At 43.8% G+C, this 22468-nt stretch overlaps 1 protein-coding gene across 2 annotated transcripts in view; it reads right to left on the bottom strand.

The window, feature by feature from the left end:
- LOC130212035 (RAS guanyl-releasing protein 2-like) overlaps positions 1-22468 on the bottom strand; it is a 38252-nt gene that overhangs the window by 14278 nt on the left and 1506 nt on the right. For both annotated transcript variants that reach the window (XM_056443127.1, XM_056443128.1), the window contains exons 2-10: positions 12405-12569; positions 11299-11401; positions 11135-11191; positions 10821-10952; positions 8953-9103; positions 7655-7828; positions 3674-3790; positions 2624-2905; positions 8-82 (exon numbers count right to left, since the gene is read on the bottom strand). In XM_056443127.1, coding sequence (XP_056299102.1) covers positions 8-82; positions 2624-2905; positions 3674-3790; positions 7655-7828; positions 8953-9103; positions 10821-10952; positions 11135-11191; positions 11299-11401; positions 12405-12474 — 1161 coding nt within the window. In that variant the 5' untranslated portion in view covers positions 12475-12569. The remainder of the gene's footprint in view (positions 1-7; positions 83-2623; positions 2906-3673; positions 3791-7654; positions 7829-8952; positions 9104-10820; positions 10953-11134; positions 11192-11298; positions 11402-12404; positions 12570-22468) is intronic.

Here is a 22468-nt window from a genome sequence, read left to right as displayed (position 1 = left end):
TGCTCACCGCCTGCTTGCGAGGTTCTCTCTGGAGAGACATCTGGTAGATCTCCTCCTCTGTGTGGTACTGGTCCAGAGACACCTGCACAGAACAGATATGGGTTGTCTCTAAAGGAGCATATTCAACTTTGTTTTGCCTGGTCTGGCCTCCACTGGGGGATGAACCGCCAGTTAGTTCACACATCGATCAACTTTACCGGCGATTTCACTTGAATACGTTCGTGTGTACACGACTGCTCAAAAGTTTGGGGTCACTTGGAAATGGCCTTATTTTTTCAAAGTAAAGCACTTTTTTTTTCAATGAAGATAACATTAAATGAATCATAAATACTCTCTCTACATGTTAATGTGTAAATGACTATTCTCTGGTGTTTAATGAAGTCTCTACAGAGGTGTGTAGAGGCCCATCTCCAGTGTTCTAATGGTACATTGTGTTATCGCCTTAGAAGACTAGCGGAGGGGTAGAAAACCCTTGAAAAGCCTTTTTATGTGAGCGCAGCTGAAAACAGTTATGCTGGCAAGAGAAGCTATAAAACTGACCTTCCTTTGAGCCACAAGAAGAACAACATTAATATTTACAATAAAATCATTATTTATAATCTTGTCAATGTCTATATTTTATATTAACTTTGCAATTCATTAGATAAATAAAAGTGTTAATTTTCATGGAAAAACATCAAATCATCTGTGTGACCCCAAACTTTTGAACATGATCTTGTCTTATGACGCTCAGAGTGAGCTAAAGGAAGTATTTCCCTGCCCTGCCTGGTTTAAAGTTGGAAGCCTGCATTGCTTTGCCTGGTGTCTGTTTCACCTGTTAGGATTCTCAGGCTACGTATTTAACACAAATGCATCCTCACAAATGTCTATTATGTGAACGGTTAACTACGTTCCCATGAACACGGCCGCTATGGCAACGGGTGAGAGAGCAGCATCCGTGTTTTGCCAACTGCATCTAATCATCCGTCGTCGGCCTCCGTTTCTTTTCCTCAGAGCTGAGCGCCTTCTGTAATTATATTTCTCCGGTTGTTTTGCGCAAGGACAAAAAAGAAGAACAAAAATAAGTTTTTTCTTCTTGTTTGGTCTTCCGATTCAGTTCTTCAAAAGAGAAGGTTAACTGTAACTTCCAGTATGATTTAATACAATATTTTCCATTTAAAAAAAGGTTGAAGGAGTATTTTAAACCCGAGTGGTTTGCAGCCGCGTGCCTGTGCGGAGATTATTTGTTTAAAAAAAAAAAGGATTTATCAACTTTCATTCCATCACCTCGGCCTTCTGCTCTCCTGCTCACAGACTCCAGATAGATCAACTCCAATAAGCGCCGGCGTGAGATAATTGGGTATCGACTCTGTCCGTCAAACTTGTTTTCTCACATTTCCGCAGGAAAGAAAAAAAGAGAAGAAGAGGAGCCAGCTGCAATCTCACAGCGACACCCGAGTGACTCATCTCCTGGGATTGACCCTCAAATTTAGGAAACTCTTATCTGCATCTGCCAAACATCTTTCCCCACCGCACTCATCGGGGTTTAGTGCGGAGTGCAAAAACACACCGCCACCTGAGATCAGCCTCACTCGCTGTTCCCAGTTTAAAAGCTCTCATGTCATAAAACTCACTCACGATCGAGAAAGGATCGTTTTCTCTGGGCTCGTGGTGTCAATTGTTTCACGGTGCCTTTCCCCGCATAATTTCACACGGCAACAATATTCTTCTCTTTTTTTCAGTGAGAGGGAAGAGAGCAATGTTTCATCGGCCGAGACAAACAATGTCCGCCGTCTCTGGGCGGAGATGGAGATGGAGGTCGTCTCCAAGCCAACGCGCCCTGCCATCTTTAATCAGGATACGGGACACGGGGTTTCAGTGAAGGTTAACAGATGAAACCTCAGTTTAGACGTTCAATAAAGAAAAGAGGTCGTGACTCTTTGTCCTGGGTCAAAATCTATTTTAAACTAGAACGGGCACTCGGTAGAGCGCATATCTTCGCATATCACAAGATTGGGCATTGAATTATGAACATTTTGGCATTAGTTGCATGCCAATTGGACAAAAATGTATCGTGCTATGGTAAAAAAAAGATGTTGACCTTTCCATGACCTTGACCTTGACCTTTGACCCGATTGATCCCAAAATCTAATCAAATGGTCCCCGGATAATAACCAATCATCCCACCAAATTTCATGCGATTCGGTTCAATACTTTTTGAGTTTTGCGAATAACACGCATACAAATAAATAAATAAATACACGGCGATCAGAACATAAACTTCCGCATTTTCAATGCAAAGGTAAAAATGGCAACCAGATAACAGAGACAGCAGTAGAGTCCTCTCTGTGTCACTGAATGTGGTTTTACTTCCAGGGTGGGGTCCACTATTTGTTGTTTTTATATCACTCTGTAGCTTCCCTTAAATCCTTAATCTTCAAATGTGAACATTAACATTATCTCTGCTCTAATCTCTGCACACAGACTTCATCCCAGCCGGCAGTCTGTCTGAGCCAATCAGATCACCAGACAGATGGCCCGCGACGCCGGCTGCACGCAGAGTGTGTCGGTCCTTCTCAAAGTCGTTCCTCCCACTTCACTGCCATCTGGGGGGGGGGGGGGGGGGTCCGTTCCGTCCACTCACCGTGAGCAGGTTGAGCAGGTCCGTGTTGGCGTCGACGTGAGGCGGCGTGATCTGGATCAGCGCCAGCTCCTGGAGGATGGCGTACAGCTGCTGGGCCTTCGCCAGGTTGACCCGCGTCTTCTCCTTGTCGGCCCAGTCCGTCAGCGCCACGTGGACGGCGATCAGGTCCTTCAGGTGCACGCCGAGGATGGGGAAGCGGAAGCCCGAGCACTCGGAGAAGCGCTTGCGGTACTGACTGTAGTTGCCGCACGACGTCACCAGCTCAATGAGGTTGTTGAAAACCTGCGAGGGAGATGGAAAAGGGGGATGAGATGATAGTTGGCAACCAGAACGCCTCATGAGAGACTCATTGAGAGGCATCAAAAACATTGTGGAAAGCTGTTGGCTCCCGATGAGGGGGTCACACGTCAGCATCGTGGGTTGTAACTGTGACACGGTGTCATTGTGACGACTCCCGAGCATATTGTTAAATAACTGTATCATAATATTAATATTATGAGCTCAGACACGAGGGTTTGATGGTCTGACGTTTTTGCACGACAGGTACAAAATAGTGGTTATTTCCTCCGTGGTGGACGGCGGTCACGGACTGTTTCCATGGCGATAAGCCACGCCCCCTCTCCGCGATGAAGCGAACGGATCACAAATAGTCCATTGAGTAAAGCAAAGCGAGAGTTCGCTTCACGCAGCATGCAGGGAGAGGGAACAGACGTGGGAAAATGACCTTCAAAATAAAAGCACAGGGTTTTGTTCTAAAAGAAACATATCTTTCAAATTGAATCCGGCCCGCGGGCCTTGTGTTTGACACCTGTGCTCTAGATGGACTTACATAACGGACAAGACTGAAACTTTTTTTCCAGTTATATGGCTCAAATTCATAACTCTGAAAAACAAGCCGCTGTGTGGGAGTAATGGGCCCAGACGGGGAGCTTGGCAGCTCACGCAGAGGAGAGGTGGAATCATCGGCATGCGGTGAACAGCGAATTTGCCCGGTGGTGCCGAGAAAGAGATCCGTGCCGGTTTTCCGGGGGAGGAGGAGGAGGACGGCACCTTGTTGGTCTCGGCGCTGATGTGGGCCTGCGTGTCTTTGAGACGAGAGATGGAGCTGTTGCTGAGGCCGCCCACCACGGCCATCAGCGTGTTGAAGTTCTGCAACTGCAGCAGCTTCTGTGGACGAGAGAGGGGGGAGGGGGTGTACCGGGAGCGAGGGTTGGAAGAGGAGACAGGCCAACAACAACAACAACAAAAAAAGGAATCTTAACAGGAGAGAGAAGGCGACACAGTCTGGCGTTCAGCAGCCCGCAGAACCGAATCCGCAGTGCGTTGCCGACATGTTACTGGATGCTGCAACGCATCTTTGTCAACCCGAAGATAATACTTTGTGAATGGCACTCCACAGGGCTCCCCGCTGCCCTTCAGCCTGCATGGCACCCAACAGCAAATCAATGGGGTCGCAGCTGGGGGGGGGTCATGTGATGTGATTCAGCTCAAACACCCTTTGGTTGGCAAAGCAGTGTGGAAGGCAGCCCGGCATTCGCACGAGGACGGCTAAGTTGTACGTGTGTGTGTGTGTGTGTGTGTGTGTGTGTGTGTGTGTGTGTGTGTGTGTATGTGTGTGTGTCTGTGTGCTTTCCACCGGGTGTGGAATAAAACGCTGAGCGTATGAAAACGGGGTTGGCAGATGGACGCATCCTCTCGCCGACCGATTGTTATCGCGCGGCTCGACGTGTTGATGCGACTGTTCATCAAAGCCAGGAGGCACGGACGCAGAATATATTGTGAAATACAAATTGGAATTGAGATTTATTATGAGCATCGAAAAGATGTTTTAGATCATAACGCCAGGATGTGCAGTCGAGAGGAAAACTAATGAGTCATTTGTGACGCGCTCCCAACAGGAAGTCGAAATAGGACCCGACCTGCCTGAATGTCAAGCGTGAGGTCACCTTGAATACACGTCATAAACGAGACCATAATATTTGTCCCTGCGTGTCCTCACACTGGGATACATTTATGAACACAGGGACGACTGATGAAAACCCAAATGTCCACTCTGTGTGAGTGACCTCTGGGTTTACATTAAAGTGGAGAATGTTAGTTATCAGTATGCAAACTCACCTCCCACTGCTGAAACTGACAGTTTAGGATGTGAAAAGTTGTAAATATGAACATGAAAAAGTTGAACATTAAAAAGACTCAGACTCTCCAGGCGTGCTCGCATACACTCAAAGAAATGACTCATTGGATGAACTCAATTAAATTGTTGGCAGGTTTTCCATTCAATAATTATATGCAACTCCAACTCAAATTTAGCACATCAGTGCAATAAAATGTAATTAAGTTAGTCCAACTCATTTGTATCAAATACATCTAAAATAAAATAACGATATTCATTAAATTAAATTTATTTATGTTTGTCCAACTCAAAATATAAACTAACTAACTAACAAAATATGCAAACTCCACACAGAAGGAATGCCCCGACTGGGAATTGAACCCACAGCCCTCTGGCTGTGAGGCGACACTGCTAGCCACTACACCACCGTACAGCCCTGAAAGTGTCTTCACCTCATGTAAACAACTGATTTTCAGCTGGCGCATGCGCAAAGGGTAGTCCTCAATGAAACACATTTATTTTGAGTTGATATGCACACCATCTAACCTAAATAAATCTAATAAATGAAAGTATTCATACATTTTGTGTTACACCCATTAAATATAAATATCTATTTTTGTAATTGATTTATTTAAATTTATCAAACAATATTTAAATGTGTCACCTCGAAGAAGGGCTTGAATCGTTTTTGTGAGGGTAACCTAAATAAATCTAATAAATGAAAGTATTCATACATTTTGTGTTACACCCATTAAATATAAATATCTTCGTTTTGTAATTGATTTATTTAAATGTATCAAACAATATTTAAATGTGTCACCTCTAAGAAGGGCTTGAATCGTTTTTTTGAGTGTAGTGAGACCACATTTCAAACCCCAAAACCAGGATATATATAAATATATATTTATACCCTAACCCTAACCCTAACCCTATATATAATTACATTTATATATATATATATATATATTTATATTGGTGAATATATATAGTTATTCTATTTATATATATTTATCCATATTTTTATATATATACTGTATATATTTATATATACATAGATATATTGATATATATAAATATATTTATATATATATATATCCCAGTTTTGGGTTTTGAAATGTCGTATATATATTTATTGCAACATGTGAATACAGTCTGGCTCTTACATTTTGGCAATAAGGGGTTAAGTGTACGCGCTCATACTAATAATTCTGAAACTTAAGCATGTTTGCATGCTAATATATGCTCTATATCTATAGGATGTGGGGCACTGACAGAAGTGATGAAAAGGGATAGAAATATAATTTGATCAGGAGGTGGGAGACAATACACGTAATTCTCTGGCCTTCGGCAGCTGATTAACCATTCAACACACACACACACACACAATCAGCATCCGTCTTCACCACCAAACTGTCAAAAACATCCCGAAACGCTGGAAACCGAGACGAGAGCGAGGGCCGAGAGCTCTGCCGACGTGCAGGAGGGCTGCCGCATTGAGACAGAAGGAGGTGTCGAACCCCACGGAGACCCCACTGAATAAATGATGAGGGGCAGAGCGGTGTTCTGCAGCTGAAGAGGAGGGTGGATAGGGAACGGGGAACAATCCAAGAGGAGACGATAGCAATAAGTAATGAGGATGCATCAACATAAGCACTGCAGACCATTAGGATGAAAACAGGTTTTTTTTGGGCCTGGTGGAATGTCTCAATGAATATTCGGAGACGGGGCATTTTTCATTCATTCCTGATCCCCTGAAGATAAATCCCGGCGTTAGTAATCCCCCGATTGTTCCTCTTAGATTTGAAATATTTGAGCATTAATCCTAATTTTCCTCCCGGGCCAACCGCATGTTGCAATGTTTAACATCCCCGTATCTACCAGACACGTTGCGCAACAGTCAGTGCAGACATGGCGGTTCCAAGAGGTCGAATGCTCACGACCTTAAGGATCCACTAACTTCTCCAGCAGGCTGTTATGTCATTACGTTATGATATCATAAAAGCCAGAGTGTGTGTGTGTGCGTGTGTGTGTGTGTGTCTCGACACATTCTTGCCGCTTTATCCTTTAACAACTTTGGTCATCTGACTTTTAATGTAGCGACATCATCGAGTCAAAGTTGTAAAGAGTGAAGTAAATAGTAAATAGTTTTTGTATGGATTAGAATGAATGCAAAACGTTTAGTGCGAATAAAAAAATAACGAGCTGACACGCAATACAAAATCGTGAACCTGTAACTATTTTTGTTGCTTCCCACAATGCACCACAGTTTCCCTCCCGTCTTTTATTCCTCTCTGTACCATATATATTTTATATTCCACGGTGAGGTGTGCCACTGATTGTAGGATGCACGCTTATTGAATTATAATGACAATGAATACTGTAAAAATAATTGTGTTTTCATTCATTGCAGCAAATAACACATTTTCTTTTTGGGGGGGGGGGGGGATTTATTATTTTGTATTGTCTGATCGGGAAAAAATATTGCCGTTGAAATGTATTTAAAGTGCTCCTCCAGAGGCAATGTTACACCCCGTGGCTCCATAACAACCTTAAAGCCCCAAATGATCATCGCCAAGCGAAGACAATTAATTCCTGGAGATGTTTCCCCGACAGCAGCGTTACCGAGAAGAGCTCCCAGGAGGCCTCGTAACACGCCGACACCTCCAACACCTTGAAATCAAACTCAGCGTTTCTTATAATCTGTGCCACTGATGTCTGATGGCATCTTGTGTGTGTGTGTGTGTGTGTGTGTTAACGGTGACTTTTAACCTTCCCTCCACAGCTCACTGTCAGTCTCTAATTCACCTTTTTTTTTCAATTCTCTCTCTCCTCTTTCTCTGAAGGCTCCAGGAAATGACCTCCCATCATAGAGCTCCTCCATAGAGCCTGACCCCCCCCCCCCCCCGTGGACAGACCTGTGCCACGCGGATGAAGTGGGAGATGACGGCGGCCCTCTGCGGGGCGGTGGGCTTGCTGAGCACCATGAGCTGGATCCACTGGGAGACGCTGTTGAAGAGCGTGATGAAGCGCTCCAGGATGGGGTTGTCCACCGTGCAGCCGTGCATCACGAAGCTGTGGTAGTCCTGGAACTAAAAGAGGGGGAGGGGCGTTACACGGTGTATTCCAATGCGTTCAAATCAAACGCATTGCATTTTGGGAGATGTAGAATGTGTCCTGGACCTGGACTTCAAATTAAAAGACAAGATATCTCCATTGAGATGCTCTTTCATGGGACAATTCCCTTTTTAATGTCTCCTGTATGTCACCCAGTTGTGGAAGTGTGCTGCTTTATCGGCATAGTTATTTACTTTCTTTATAAAGTGTAGATTAACAAAGATGAACACCACTTCCATGTCTGTATTTTAACTATACAGCTGGTTAGCTGCGCTTCATTTAGCATCAAAGCTAGACTCCTCAAGTAACACAATCAAAACATATATGTTGTATATATACATCTATATTTTATTTTATATTTTGCTTTGTATGCTTCTATATCTTTCATCCCTGTTTTTATTTTTTATTTTATTTTTTTTATTCATGTGTGTTTGGTTTATTGGTGCTGCTACTGCTACGACAAATTTCCCCTTGGGGATTAATAAAGTATATATCTATCTATCTATCTATCCAACATCCAGCCCCTCTAACGCTCAATAATTCACATGTTGTCTTTCTTATTTTGATTTTAAAAGGAGCGATGTGCTTCTTTTTCTTTTTTTTAAATCAACCTTTATATTTGTTACCAAATGTTGGATCGTTCCTTTAAAGCAGCAACGTGGATAACAATTATGAAACCAATCTTTAATCTGGGAAATACAGAAAACTAATTTGTTTTTAACTCGTCTGATTACAGAAAAAGTATAATTTCTTCACATTTAAGGCTTTGATGCTGTAAAATAAAATTTATGGCGAATTGTATTTCCTATTAAGCCTAAATCTCTTTTAAAAGAGAAACCAATACCAAACTAATCACCAGCGTGCCGCCACGCCATCACACTTTAAATAAACAATCTAAAAACATCCACCGATTAAAACCAGCACACACCCATGTCGTCGTCGCCGCGTCCCAAAATAACACTTCAAGAGAACAAATGTTTCCACAAAAGAAACACGATTACTGCCAGTAAAAAGTTGACGTTATTGCTTAGCAACTACAGCGAGCCTGTAACATTCCTTTAAGCATCACGGCGGACACACGGCTTCCCCGCACACTGACCAGGATCTTGCAGAAGGATTTGTACTCCAGGTAGGTCAGGTGCTCGGCCAGCTCACAGGAGTCCAGGTGGTCGAACAGGAGGGACATCTTCCTCTTTTTGGACACCGACGGGACACGTTGAGTCACCTGCCTCTTCCACTTGTACGATGGCCTGGGGAGGGAGGACGCAGAACATGTCATGAACATCCCCGAGACATAACACAACATATTATAACGTAACTAGAATGGGCACTAGGTAGAGCGCATACCTTCGCATATCACAAGATTGGGCATTGAATTATGAACATTTTGGCATTAGTTGCATGCCAATTGGACAAAAATGTATCGTGCTATGGTAAAAAAAAAGATGTTGACCTTTCCATGACCTTGACCTTGACCTTTGACCCGATTGATCCCAAAATCTAATCAAATGGTCCCCGGATAATAACCAATCATCCCACCAAATTTCATGCGATTCGGTTCAATACTTTTTGAGTTCTGCGGATAACACGCATACAAATAAATAAATAAATAAATACACGGCGATCAAAACATAACCTTCCGCATTTTCAATGCGAAGGTAATGACATAACAGCCTGCTGGAGAAGTTAGTGGATCCGTGTCGTGAGCATTCGACCTCTTGGAACCACCATGTCTGTACTGACTGTTGCGCAACGTGTCTGGTAGACATTAAACATCGCAACAAGCGGTTTGCCCAAGCGGAAAATTAGGATTCATGCTCAAATATTTCAACTCTAAAAGGAACAATGAATGCCGGGATTTATCTTCAGGGGGCCAGGAATGAATGAAAAATGTCCCGTCTCTCCAATATTCATTGAGACGTTCCACCATGGCGTTGGATCGACTGCCATGCCGGTCCCTGAGGGGGAGTTGACGGGGACCTGGTCAATCCTGGACCGTGAGGAATCTGGGCCGCTGGGGTTAGTGGGCACTGAAAATGTCCCCATCTTCTAGCTCAACGCAGAAAGATACCTTCTTACTCGCATTCTATCTACTGGCCACCAGGGGGCGACTCCCCCAGTGTCAAAAACAAGTCCAAAATGTTTGGAGGTTTATGAGAGACTATACTTCTCTCTTGATTTCTTACCTTTATTTACAGTCTTAATCGCTAGTTTCGAGTGTTTTTCAATACAAAAATATATTAATGCAATAAATGATGTAAAATAGACGATAAAGCCGGGTATGTCTACCTTGCGATTGACAAGTCTCTACCAGATTCACCCTTCTATCGTATAGACGTTGTCACTTCCAATCACTGGTTGCAAACAAACTAAGATGGCGACCGCCAAAATGCTTTAAAACTGCAGTCCACCCCCCGAAGACACATCCACTTCTTATGTCACGTCTATGCGTGGAGGCGATCCCTCATTTAAAGACATACGCTGAATTACGAATTCAGCATATTGAGTCTTCTAGCTAAACGCACAGATACCTTCTTACTCGCATTCTATCTACTGGCCACCAGGGGGCTATTCCCCTAGTGTCAAAAACCAGCCCAAAATGTCAAACTTTTCGACAAAAGCAGAGTTCATTTCCTCTGAGGACATTCCCTCAGCTGTAATACATCACAGGTCTGCTCCACAGAGACGACACTAAAGGGAAGTAGAGGTCTCCAAGACGAAATAAATGCCTTCTAGGCTTCCTGCCAGGCATTTCCTTTCGGCTACACACCTACTTGGTGAGGTTTTGGGGAAGAAAATTGATTGTTGGCTATCTAATGAGAAAAGAGGAAGTCGGTGACCCAGAGTCGCACGGCTCAGCACATTTTGAGAACAGGCGATACAAAGAGCACGTTGACATTAACGCCCACGGACCGGAGGCGTTCATTCACGCCGTCAACCGCCAGCTTCAGCAACCGCTTCACTCACACGCTGTCCAGGTCAATGAGCTGGCTCTGGCTCGCGTTGCCCTCCGTGGTCAGGAGGTCTTTAAAGTCTTTGATCTGGTCCGCCAGCTCCGGGCTCAGATTGAACTCCGCTGGAAACTCAGAGATCCAGTACCTGGGAAGGCAGAACAAAGGGATGAAAAGAAAGGACGGTGATGAAAAGTATGTGTGTGTGTGGGGGGGGGGGGGGGGTTCAGTCAACTTTCAATTGTAAGCTCACGAATCCATAAATGAATCATCAGATTAAAGGTCAGAAAGCAACAGCAGGCGTTGGAGGGTAAGATGAGGCTTTATTACTTGACGAGGTGACATATCCTCGTGCGGCGCTCGGCAGTGCAGCTCTCCTCTTGCGATCTTATCTCAAAGTCAAGGCGTAAACTTTTTCTGCTAATTTCCTTAATCTCTCTCTCTCATAAAATCTCATGAGGATCTAACAGACCGGTCTCCGAGGTGAAGGATACTTGAGCACCAGCTTCTTGGCCATGTCGGTTGAAGGGATGTACCACGGGTGCATCATGAGGAACATGCGGACCAAGGACGCGTCCTTCAAAGTGCCCTTCTCGTCTAGAAGAAGAAGAGGAAAGATGGCTGTCACTCATCACCAGGGGGATGTACTCACCTGCTGTCTATTGGTGTGCATCTATGTTGGTAGTCAACAATCATAGGTTTTCAATAATGTGTGTGAAAAATATATATTTTTTTACAATTAACATGTTTTATTGTTGTTGTGTATTTTATTCAGTCAATCATTGCAATACAATACAATATTATAATATATAATATACAAAAAAAAGTTATAGGTAGAAGAAAAAATGCTTATATATTCTTATCCTAAATTATTATTATCAAATAAATCAGATAATTAATATAAAATAAAGAAAAAGAAGAAAAAATAATATATATGTATATATATATATATATATATATATATATACACTACCGTTCAAAAGTTTGGGGTCACTTAGAAATGTCTTTATTTTTCAAAGAAAAGCACTGTTTTTTCAATAAAGATAACATTAATCAAAAATACACTCTCTACATTGTTAATGTGGTAAATGACTATTCTAGGTGGAAACGTCTGGTTTCTAATGAAATATCTCCATAGGTGTATAGAGGGTCATTTCCATCAACTATCACTCCAGTGTTCTAATGGTACATTGTGTTTGCTAATCGCCTTAGAAGACTAATATCTGATTAGAAAACCCTTGTGCAATTATGTTAGCACAGCTGAAAACAGTTATGCTGGTGATATAAGCTATACAACTGGCCTTCCTTTGAGCTTGAAGTTTGTAGAACAAAATTAATACTTCAAATATTAATCATTATTTCTAACCTTGTCAATGTCTATTAAATTTTCAATTCATTTGATAAATAAAAGTGAGTTCTCATGGAAGACACAAAATTGTCTGGATGACCCCAAACTTTTGAACGGTCGTGTATATATTTACATAAATCTTCCATATACATACGTTTCATTCACACTTATAACCCTCAAAAATGGTTTTATAAATTGTATTGACTCTTTGTAACAAAACTCATGAAGTAATAAAATGTTCAAGTGACCCACCGAAGGCCCGGATGCTCGCTTCCACCAGCTCGTCCACGGCGGCCGACTGCTCCGACAATATGGACTCCATCGTTCCCTTCTGGTCGTTTTGTTTTCAGCCCCCTTCCTCTCCTCTTCCTCTCCTTTTCTCTTCCTCTCGCCGGTTTTGACTCTCGGTGCCTCTCACTGAACACAGAAGAAGATGGAAGGATCAAAAAGGGGAAGCAGAGAGAGAATAATTGCTCTGTTGAGAGAGAATAAATCAAATTCACGTAGTGGCCGTTGCTGCCTCTTTGGAATAGTTGTGGGGTCATTCATTTTTGCACACCGCCCCACGCTGCAGAGAGTGAGAACCAGTTCCTGTTTACAGTATGCAGCTGCTGGGTTTAATGGAGATATCTGCCGGTCAACGACGTCACCCCCCTGCTCACGTGATGGCTTGGTTCGACCCGTCAAATTCAAAATCTGTTAAACCGGAGCCCAAACTAATAATTGGACCGGCTCTCAACAAAGAGTTTGTTTGTCTTGATACAGGAGCCGATAGGATAACCGAGGAGCCAAACACACTGTAACTGATAGTTCTGACATGTAGACTTAAGAAGAGACTTCTCAGGATATATCTGAAGATGTGAGACGCTAACTCTGTCCAGGATAGTTCAATATTAGTCGTCAAAAAATATTGAGATTCAATACCTGTAATGTGTGAAAATGTTTCAAGGACATGAATAAAGTTGAATGTTAAGATTGGTAATAATGCTGAGAATAGAATACACTGTATTATTATTACTATTATTAATATACTTGGGAAGATACATCACATAAACAAAGTCATTGTATTTATATTCAGAGCCCGGGTCCCCCTCTGACCCTCATTAATAGAGCCGGGTCCCCGTCTGACCCTCATTAATAGAGCCGGGTCCCCGTCTGACCCTCATTAATAGAGCCGGGTCCCCGTCTGACCCTCATTAATAGAGCCGGTCCCCCTCTGACCCTTATGAACAGAGCTATTTGATTTATTTTATCGTATATGTTGACTGTTGATTGTTTTTGATTGTTGTTGTTTTGTCTGTCTAATGTGTACACACCAGCTACACACCAGCCACCAAGTCATATTATTTGTGTCGAACAGACGTAGCTAATAAATGTTTCTGATGTTGATTCATGATGTATAACCTTAAGTCTCCTCATAAAAACAGTCTCTGACTCCTTCTGACAAATAAAATCAACATTGTCTGGAGATACATTGTCTCCCAGATACGTGAAACACAAACTCTGTTACTTTCACCAAAGTAAAAGCGTCTAATCACTTCAAAAATAATAAATATTGGCTGGTTTGAGTTCAACTGATATAATTATTCACACTGATCTTCCCGTCTGAAGTCTAATTTACATTCGCACACTGAGAAGGACTTCATGTGGTACTAACTCAGCATACAAAGAGGCTGATTGTCACAACAGAGCATGACAGACGGCTCTTTTGACCGCAGTGTGTGGCTTCTTAGAAAAAACTGGTCGAGAGCCGCGATCGACAGGAAACCCCGTTTATTATCTGTCCTTGGCGGCCGTATGCAACAGAACGTCGTGTGAACATATGTGAACATGCATGCTGTCACTTTCTCTGCGTCTCACGTGTTGCAGAAATAAAGAAGGAATAAATGAATTAAGAAAACCATGGCAACCACATCTTGGCGCCCGGTCCCTTTCACAGCACACACACACACACACACACACACACACACACACATGACGCACATGCACCAAAAACATGTTTTTTTACTGAGAGGAGTCTGGCAACCTTTGGAAATCTTTTTCTTTATTTTGATGTTTTCTTGGACGTGTTTATTGTAAAAATACGTTAATCCTATCTGCTGTACGGGGCCACGGCTCAATCTGGTGGTGGAAATAGGAGATAAAAGAAAAAGCCGCTGGATATTTTTAGCTCTGCGCCGATGATGAAGCGTGAAGGTATCGGCGAGGTGGTGACAAAGCGACCCCCCGGCTTGCTTGGGCTAATGGCTCTTCAATGTTGTGGTTCTGCGGCAGAGGGTGATGAGTGTGTGTCTGTGTCTATTGTGCCTGACACAATGAAGCCTTCCACTGCTGCAACGCGGTGGGCGGACACACTCAATTACAGGCTTCGCGAGCTGTCTCAGCCACACACACACACACACACACACACACATGCAAACACACACTTCTGCGGGGAGGAGTACAACTCTTGAGGCTTCAGCGATGGGAGAGAGTGAAAGAGTGAAAGTCCCTTTAATAATGGAGGAAGATTGAGATAGTGAACTTCAAATCTTTGTCTTTCTATATATAAACTAGAACGGGCACTCGGTAGAGCGCATACCTTCGCATATCACAAGATTGGGCATTGAATTATGAACATTTTGGCATTAGTTGCATGCCAATTGGACAAAAATGTATCGTGCTATGGTAAAAAAAAGATGTTGACCTTTCCATGACCTTGACCTTTGACCCGATTGATCCCAAAATCTAATCTAATGGTCCCCGGATAATAACCAATCATCCCACCAAATGTCATGCGATTCAAGAAGATTTTGACCTGTTCATGACCTTTGACCTTGAACTTTGACCCGATCGATCCCAAAATCTAATCAACTGGTCCCCGGATAATAACCAATCATCCCACCAAATTTCATGCGATTCGGTTCAATGCTTTTTGAGTTTTGCGAATAACACGCATACAAATAAATAAATAAATACACGGCGATCAAAACATAACCTTCTGCATTTTCAATGCGAAGGTAAAAAAAGGCCGTGGTCAGGTTACAGGGCAGACTGCCGGACCACATTCACAATGATGTCGCTATAGATAGACATGGAAGTTCCTGTGAGGATGCGAAGGTCGCCCGCCGCAGGAAATACGTCTGAGCCCCCGTTGTCTGAAACCTCAAAGAAGAAGAAAAAAAACACACACGACCTGTGACAGCCAGACGCCACGGCTCATGAATATAAATCAGAAGGAAAGTACTTATTAATAAGAGTCATCTAGACCTGAGCATGGATCTCTACGTCCACCGTTCAGTCCAGGACAGGCTGTCCTCAAGACCTTCTGTATCCATCGCAACAGGCCATAACACTGAATAAGAGGGCGCAGGGGGCAAGCCGGCTTGAAATGGCGCTGTGGCACAGGCTGTGCCCGTCTTGATGATGATGACATCATCTTGCTCGCCGTTCATCGTCTAAACGGAGCTCTTTGTCGCAAGCACAGAGAACAACTTTCTGAGAACATACAGACATTCCCGGTCGGCCTTTCTTGCAATTCCCTCTCTCTCTCTTGAAGTATTCCCCCCCACCCCCCCCCACCCACACACACACACACGATTACTGTCGTGTGTTTATACTTCCAGGGAGGCGGTAGATCGATCAGGTAGCACACACACTGCGAGAGCTTTGGTGTCATCCTCGGTTGCCTGGTGACGATGATCCAGGGCCATCGATCGGGCGGATTAGCGGTGGGCCGGGGCGCAGCGCGGATGAAGGGGGAGTTGACGGGGACCTGGTCAATCCTGGACCATGAGGAATCTGTCGTGGGCCGCTGGGGTTAGTGGGCACTGAAAATGTCGCCATCTTCTCGCTTAACACAGAAAGATACCTTCTTACTTGCACTCTATCTACTGGCCACCAGGGGGCGACTCCCCCAGTGTCAAAATCAAGTCCATGAGAGACGACTTATCTCGTGATTTATTACCTCAGTAAACATCGTGAACATGGGTGTATGGTCTTAATCGCTAGTTTCAAGTCTTTTTCAATACAAAAATATATTAATTTAATGAATTATGTACAATAGATGATAACGCAGTGTATGTCGACAAGTCTCTACGAGATTCACCCATCTATCGTCTAGATGTGGTCACTTCCATTCACTGGTTGCAAAAAAATAAGATGGCGATGGCCAAAATGCTTTTAAACTGCAGTCCCCCCCCCCCCGGAGGCACATCCACTTCTTATGTGACGTCTGCGTGGAGGCAATCCCTCATTTAAAGACATACTCTGAATTACAAATTCAGCATATTGAGTATATAGTTTCTATCCAATGTACATAATGTTGTGTATAAACGCTTTTCTCCTGTCTAAAAGTGGCAGCATGGATCTTGAATGCCTTTTCATGTCTTAAAAGTGACACGAGCACTGATTGATGATTGGACGCTGTCAGACACACAGATCACGATATCTTTTCTGCGATTGATATTGCCATAATGGGCTCATTTCTCCATACGGCCATTGATTTAGTTGTATTCCCTCCCCACCAGCATTTGGGGGAAACAAGTTTGATTGATGTCTTCATGGATAAAAGTCATGAGCTACAAAATGGGGACACATTGATTCGCTCTAATGAGCTATTAGGCCGACACTGAAAAACACACACAAACAAGTTAAAAGGTTCCATCTCCAGCATTTTAGGCAATGCTCTAGAGATCGGCTGGTCGGTGATGGACCTTCTTTGGTCATTAGGAGACATCTACCATAGGAACATAGACCAGTAACGATGGGCTCCAAAGGGGGGGTCTAATATAAAATCTGTATCCGTGTCTTTTACCCTAAACGCGTACCACAAAACAGCCACAGAATATCGTTGAAGCTGCTTGAGCTTTATGTATTTATAGAAAAGTGTATCGTCCAGCTGCGTCTCTGGATCCATGGATAGCGTTAGCTTGTTGTGCGTAGTGCGTGTTAGCTTATTGTGCGTAGTGCTACGGGGCCATTTAGACTCATTAATTAACCTAAGCTGTGTGTCTTTGGACTGTGGGAGGGAACCGGAGAACCCGGAGAGAACCCACAATGACACGGGGGAACATACAAACTCCTCACAGAAGGCATTATGTTCTTATATTGTATTATAATCTTGGTATCCATCTGTATCCTGAAGAAAGACTCTGGTTCTGATCAAACTGAGGCGTTGTTTCCGTCAGTAGACTTTGGCCTCGCTGCTGCTGATGTTTCTAAAAACACATTCCCATAAACCTCTTTGCGTCTTGTGACAGAGGAGATTCTTCTTCTCATCTGCTCCATTTCTGTATTGTTCACTTTATTGGTGAGTATAGTGGCACTAAGAGTGTGTTTTATATCCTGTCAGCACATGCCTACGCTAGAAATGATTCAGCAAATCCAACTCGGTGAAATGTAGTTTCAGACCGGTAGAACTATATTTTAAAAACTACTGTTTCAAATGAATATGGTGTTTTAACTTTGACCCCAGTTTCCAAAAGGAGGGGGGCCATTCATCTGCACTTCTGAACTTTATCTCATCTCCATGTCTTTATGAGTCCATGCGTCTGACAAGACTGCAAAATAACACCACTTCTTACACACACACACACACACACACAGAGCTTATCTTTTGCCCAACACCCATTGGTTTGTTTCAGGAAGTTGTAGAAAGGGTGTTGCATGATGGGACGGATATAGTTCTTCATCGGGGCCTCCAGAGCGGCTGGTGACAGGCAACTATTTACAGACTGCAGGGTATCGAAAGCAGGAAGGGGAACGTTTCCTTTTCCCTGGACACTGAATCCCACGTCGGTGGGGGCTCACCGGCTGCACACTGAGATTAGCAGCCACAGACGAAGGAGGGGGGAGGGGCTTAAGAGGGAGACTGGGGAGCAGCAAGAGGGCGGACTACAAGAATGCTACGAGAATCTGCCTCAAAAGCCAAACTAATATCATATACTGTACACATTGAAAAAAGAGAAGAAGAAAAAGAACAAGAAGAAAAAGAACAAGAAGAAGCAAGGACAGAGCAACATGTTTTATGAAGTCCTCCAAAACAACAACAACAACAACAAAAAGTCACGCATCCTGTTCCACATCTGGCCCACTTTCATATGTCGCATCTCAATTTTTTGACTTCAAATGAAAAAAAAGTGCAACGGTTTGAACCCCCCCTCCCCCCCACACACACACACACACACACACACACTGAAACGCAACAATGTATCATTGTGTCACATTGTTTTTACTGCTTTGTTGTGAGCCTTCCTGCTCAAACTTTTACCAGATGTGAAATGTTGCCTCATGACAAAGACCGGAAGGGTGTGTGCTGGTATGCGCGTGTGTATGTGTGTGTGTGTGTGTGTGTGTGTGTGTGTGTGTGTGTGTGTGTGTGTGTGTGTGTATGTGTGTGTGTGAAATGTGGCAGCTGTGTGTTCAGGTCCATTTATTACCCTCAGATAAAGTGTTTCTTCTCTCACATTAAGGGTTTTCCTTACTCTATGTGTGATGGCATGTTGTGTAAAAGCGCATATGTGATACATCATGTTTTGCACAATAATACTAATGTTTCTTTCTCATGGAGGGGGGGGGGGCTGGCAGCTGCAATGCTGATGTCAGGAAACACACTTCCTGTTGATACACCGTGTTTTATCTGGGGCGAACAGATTCCATGCGATAACAGACGGCAATAAAATATCACAATGCTTTTACCAGATATCAGATTAATGCAGTGGCGGGCCGTCAGGGCCAGCAAGGCCTTCTCTGCTGGCCTAAACATCATCAGAATATATATTTTTTTCTAAATATATTTGCCCACAAATATGTATTCACTTATTTCCCAGAGTAAGAGTTTTTCTCTTAATTTCATAGCGTTCCTCTTGGTTGCGCTGCTGCCAGCGCCAGGTTGAGATTTGGAGGGCTGGTCTTTATCTTAGATCTTTTATCCAATCATATTCAGCCATCGTGTGTTGCCAGGGGGCTAACATCTGCCCTTAGGCCTTCAGAATCAACATTGCGGCGCTGGTAGCTTCAAGTGAATGGGAATGACGATGTTGTGTCAACCAATCAGCTTTAGAGTTGGCTCCTCTAGGCCTTCTAGAAGGCCCCGGAACCGGCACAGGAGCAGCGAGCAGGCGGAGTGCTGCACGCCTTTGATTGGATTACCAATATTGAGAGGCGGGGTCTATGGGCAGGTAGATGCAGAACCTCAGAACTAGGAAACTGAATTTGATAAACGAAATAATTTGCGTACTACTAAGCTGTTTGTTCAACCCACAATGGCGGAAGGAGGAGAAGATATCGATTTGGTCGAGGATATAATTATAAGGCCATTCTCAACGAACTTTAAGACCGACGCCGACGCTACAAAGCCCGTCACAGGCGGGACAGGGGTTCGTTCGCCACTTTCAAAGTTCCAACTACGAGCGCTACCAATGGCTCAGACTCCGAGAAGCTCTGCACACTGGACTGCTGGGGATGCCTGTTGCAAGTGATCGATTTGGTGTTGGGAGTCACACTGGCTTTGAAACTTGAGTTGTCTAAGCGAGGCAGCAACGAGACACCAGAGTACGACTCGGCACCTACAAGCATCGGTGCTTTGACAACTTTTGGGGACACGGAGCAGATCTATAGTTCAACGAACAAGCGGCAACGGAGCTGCACAATGAACAGGTGAAGAACAAGAGGGACATATTGAAAAGACTCATTAATTGTGTCATGTGTTTGGGTAAACAGGAACTTTCATCTTCATCATATTTATATCGATGTATGTGTGTGTATAAATACACACACATACATCGATAGAAATATACATATACATGTACGATACGATTCTCTGAATTCTCAGTGTAACTGAGGGTTTTACGTTACTTAATAACACAAGAAACACGACAACTTTATCTTTTTCCGTCTGCTCCTTCACAATAAAAGCCCCGCACCGGAACACTGGTGAACTAATATCTTACATTAGGTTGTTCAGCTGTAGTAAGACGGCATTGAAGGCCGAGATAGAAAATGCACGGCCCGCCACTGGATTAATGGGGAGAAGTACATGATTTATAGAAATCTGTATAATTTGCTTCCTAATATTCTAAACATTAGTTGAAAATGTTGGGAGGAATGCGTCCTGGCATTCCTGCCGGAGGAGAAGATTAAAACCACGTTATGCTTGCACAGTAAATATGTAGCCAGTTAGCTTAGCATAAAGACAAGGGGTCGCTAACTGACGCTTGAAGCCTTGAGTTTGTCATTTTGGTTGTTGCCATCTTTTTTTTTTTACAAGAAAGGGGAGGAGCCAAGTACAACCGAACGTGAACGAAATTATTTTTTTTGTACCACAATGGTACAATTTACTTTAATGAACTGAAAACACACTGAAAGATTTAAAGTTCAAAGAGGAAGACAACTTTACAATCATTTCATAAATAAACATCACGCTGTATTGAAGAAGGCTTGAAACTAGAGATTGAGGCCATAAACTCGTGTTTACAATGTTTACTGAGGGAATAAATCAAGTGAGTCGTTTTCTGTATCGATTTCTATACAATCAGATATATTTTTGTAACCAGAAGAGTCGCCCCCTGCTGGCCATGAAAGAGAATGCAAGTTTAAAAAAGGTACATCCGCATTTGCTTCACTGTAAATCTGCCAACCTGCACCTTTAAAAGGTCACCATGTGTTCATTCAATATGAAAACAGAGTGCTAAATATTATTTTTGGGACGTCTCCAGTGTTTACGCTAAGCTCCGCTAACCGGCTGCTGGCTCTACAGAGCTTCAGAAAAGAGTGGGATCAATATTCTCATCTAACTCTCGGCAAGAGACGCAAATAAGCGCATTACCAACTGAACATTTGGAGAGTAATTTCTCCTTTTTCAGTGTTCATCCGCTCCGCTGCCTCTCAGAGACGAGCCCACCGAGCTGCGGCGCTTCCCATTTGTGTCCTCTGTGTGTGTGTGTGTGTGTGTGTGTGTGTGTGTACGCCCATGGGAGTTCCACATTCACCCAGCCAACCTCTCCATTACCCGTGCAGGCTTCTATAACAGCGTTAGCCCTGCGACTAGTTCCTGTTCCTGTTGTTAAAAAAAACGAAACTTGCATCCCCGAGCAGACCGCAAACCCCACAATGCCCTGCTGTCGTAACACATAACTCATAATGCACGTTCAGATAAAGAGAGCGTGAGAGATCGCAGACTGCAAACAAAAAGACGATGACGGAAAAAAAAATTGCAAAGGGAGGGTGTGTGTGGAAAGAGGAGTTATTTCGATGGCAGGTGCAGAATACCACAAGTAAATACTGTTTTTTTACTTCTATTCTCTCTCTGGAAGCGAGGCACGCCGACCACCTGTAGCACCAAGTGCAACGTCGACTCATCGCGACCGCTATTGCTGCTAATTCACTGCCTGAAGTGAATCCCTACACTACGCTAGACACAGCCTGCAGAGAGCGTCCCCCCCCCCCCCCACTCATCCATTGTTCCCCCCAGACTGATTTAATTCCAGCTCCAGCTTGATTTATGGCTCTTCAAGTCCAACACTCTCCCCTAACAGCTCCCATCCCCATCTATGTGGCTCACTGCCATCTCTATCTCTCTCTCTCTCTCTCTAGCCATGCCTTTAAAGGTGAGGAGGAGAGCAGAGTGCATAGTGACATGCTGAGATTTTTTTTTTCAGGGTCTGTGCCCTTTCATGGGAGCTGGAGAGGTGACAGAGGAACATAAAAGATCCCCAGGCGAACAGAGAAAGTGTCACGGTAATTAGAACCGGAAGGAAGGAGGATTTGAAGTGTCTCCGAAGAGTTACATCACACCTACAATTAGATAATGTAATGACGTCATATGAGGTCAAACTTAATTAGGGTGCAGGTGTACCTGGAGTACCACGACGGAAAAGGATTAGGCACTCCCCAGTTTCACTCGGTGAATGTGGCCCGGCGGGTAAAGTGAGAAAGGTTGGCACATGTAATTAAGGGTGTCGGGACTGTGGAGGAATAGATGGGGTGAGCTGATGGAGGTTTAGGGAAGAGAAGCCAGGTGGTCCGAGTGCACTGAATGATGGGTGAACATCCAGCTGTGTGTCTGAGCTGCTGGTCCGATCTGCTCTCTGGAAGTATCTTCTTTTTTTGTTGTTTCCTTGATTCTCTGCCTTAGTTTGCTGCCTTCCTCTCCTTCTCCTCCACCTCCTCCTCCCTCGACGCCTTGCTGTTGGTGTCTATACTCCGGCGTAGAGCAGCGGCCCCTCTGCACAATGGATCCAATTATGGCTGGCTTTCATGATAAGAGTGCACACGGCTGCCGGTGGAGGCGGAGGAGGTGGCTGGAAGTGATGCTAAATATCAAGGGTGGCCGCTCC

The sequence above is a fragment of the Pseudoliparis swirei genome, chromosome 21, assembly GCF_029220125.1.
Source record: "Pseudoliparis swirei isolate HS2019 ecotype Mariana Trench chromosome 21, NWPU_hadal_v1, whole genome shotgun sequence".
Lineage (NCBI taxonomy): Eukaryota > Metazoa > Chordata > Actinopteri > Perciformes > Liparidae > Pseudoliparis > Pseudoliparis swirei.
Note: the sequence above shows the minus strand (reverse complement) of the source record. Positions and strands in the feature narration are given on the sequence as shown.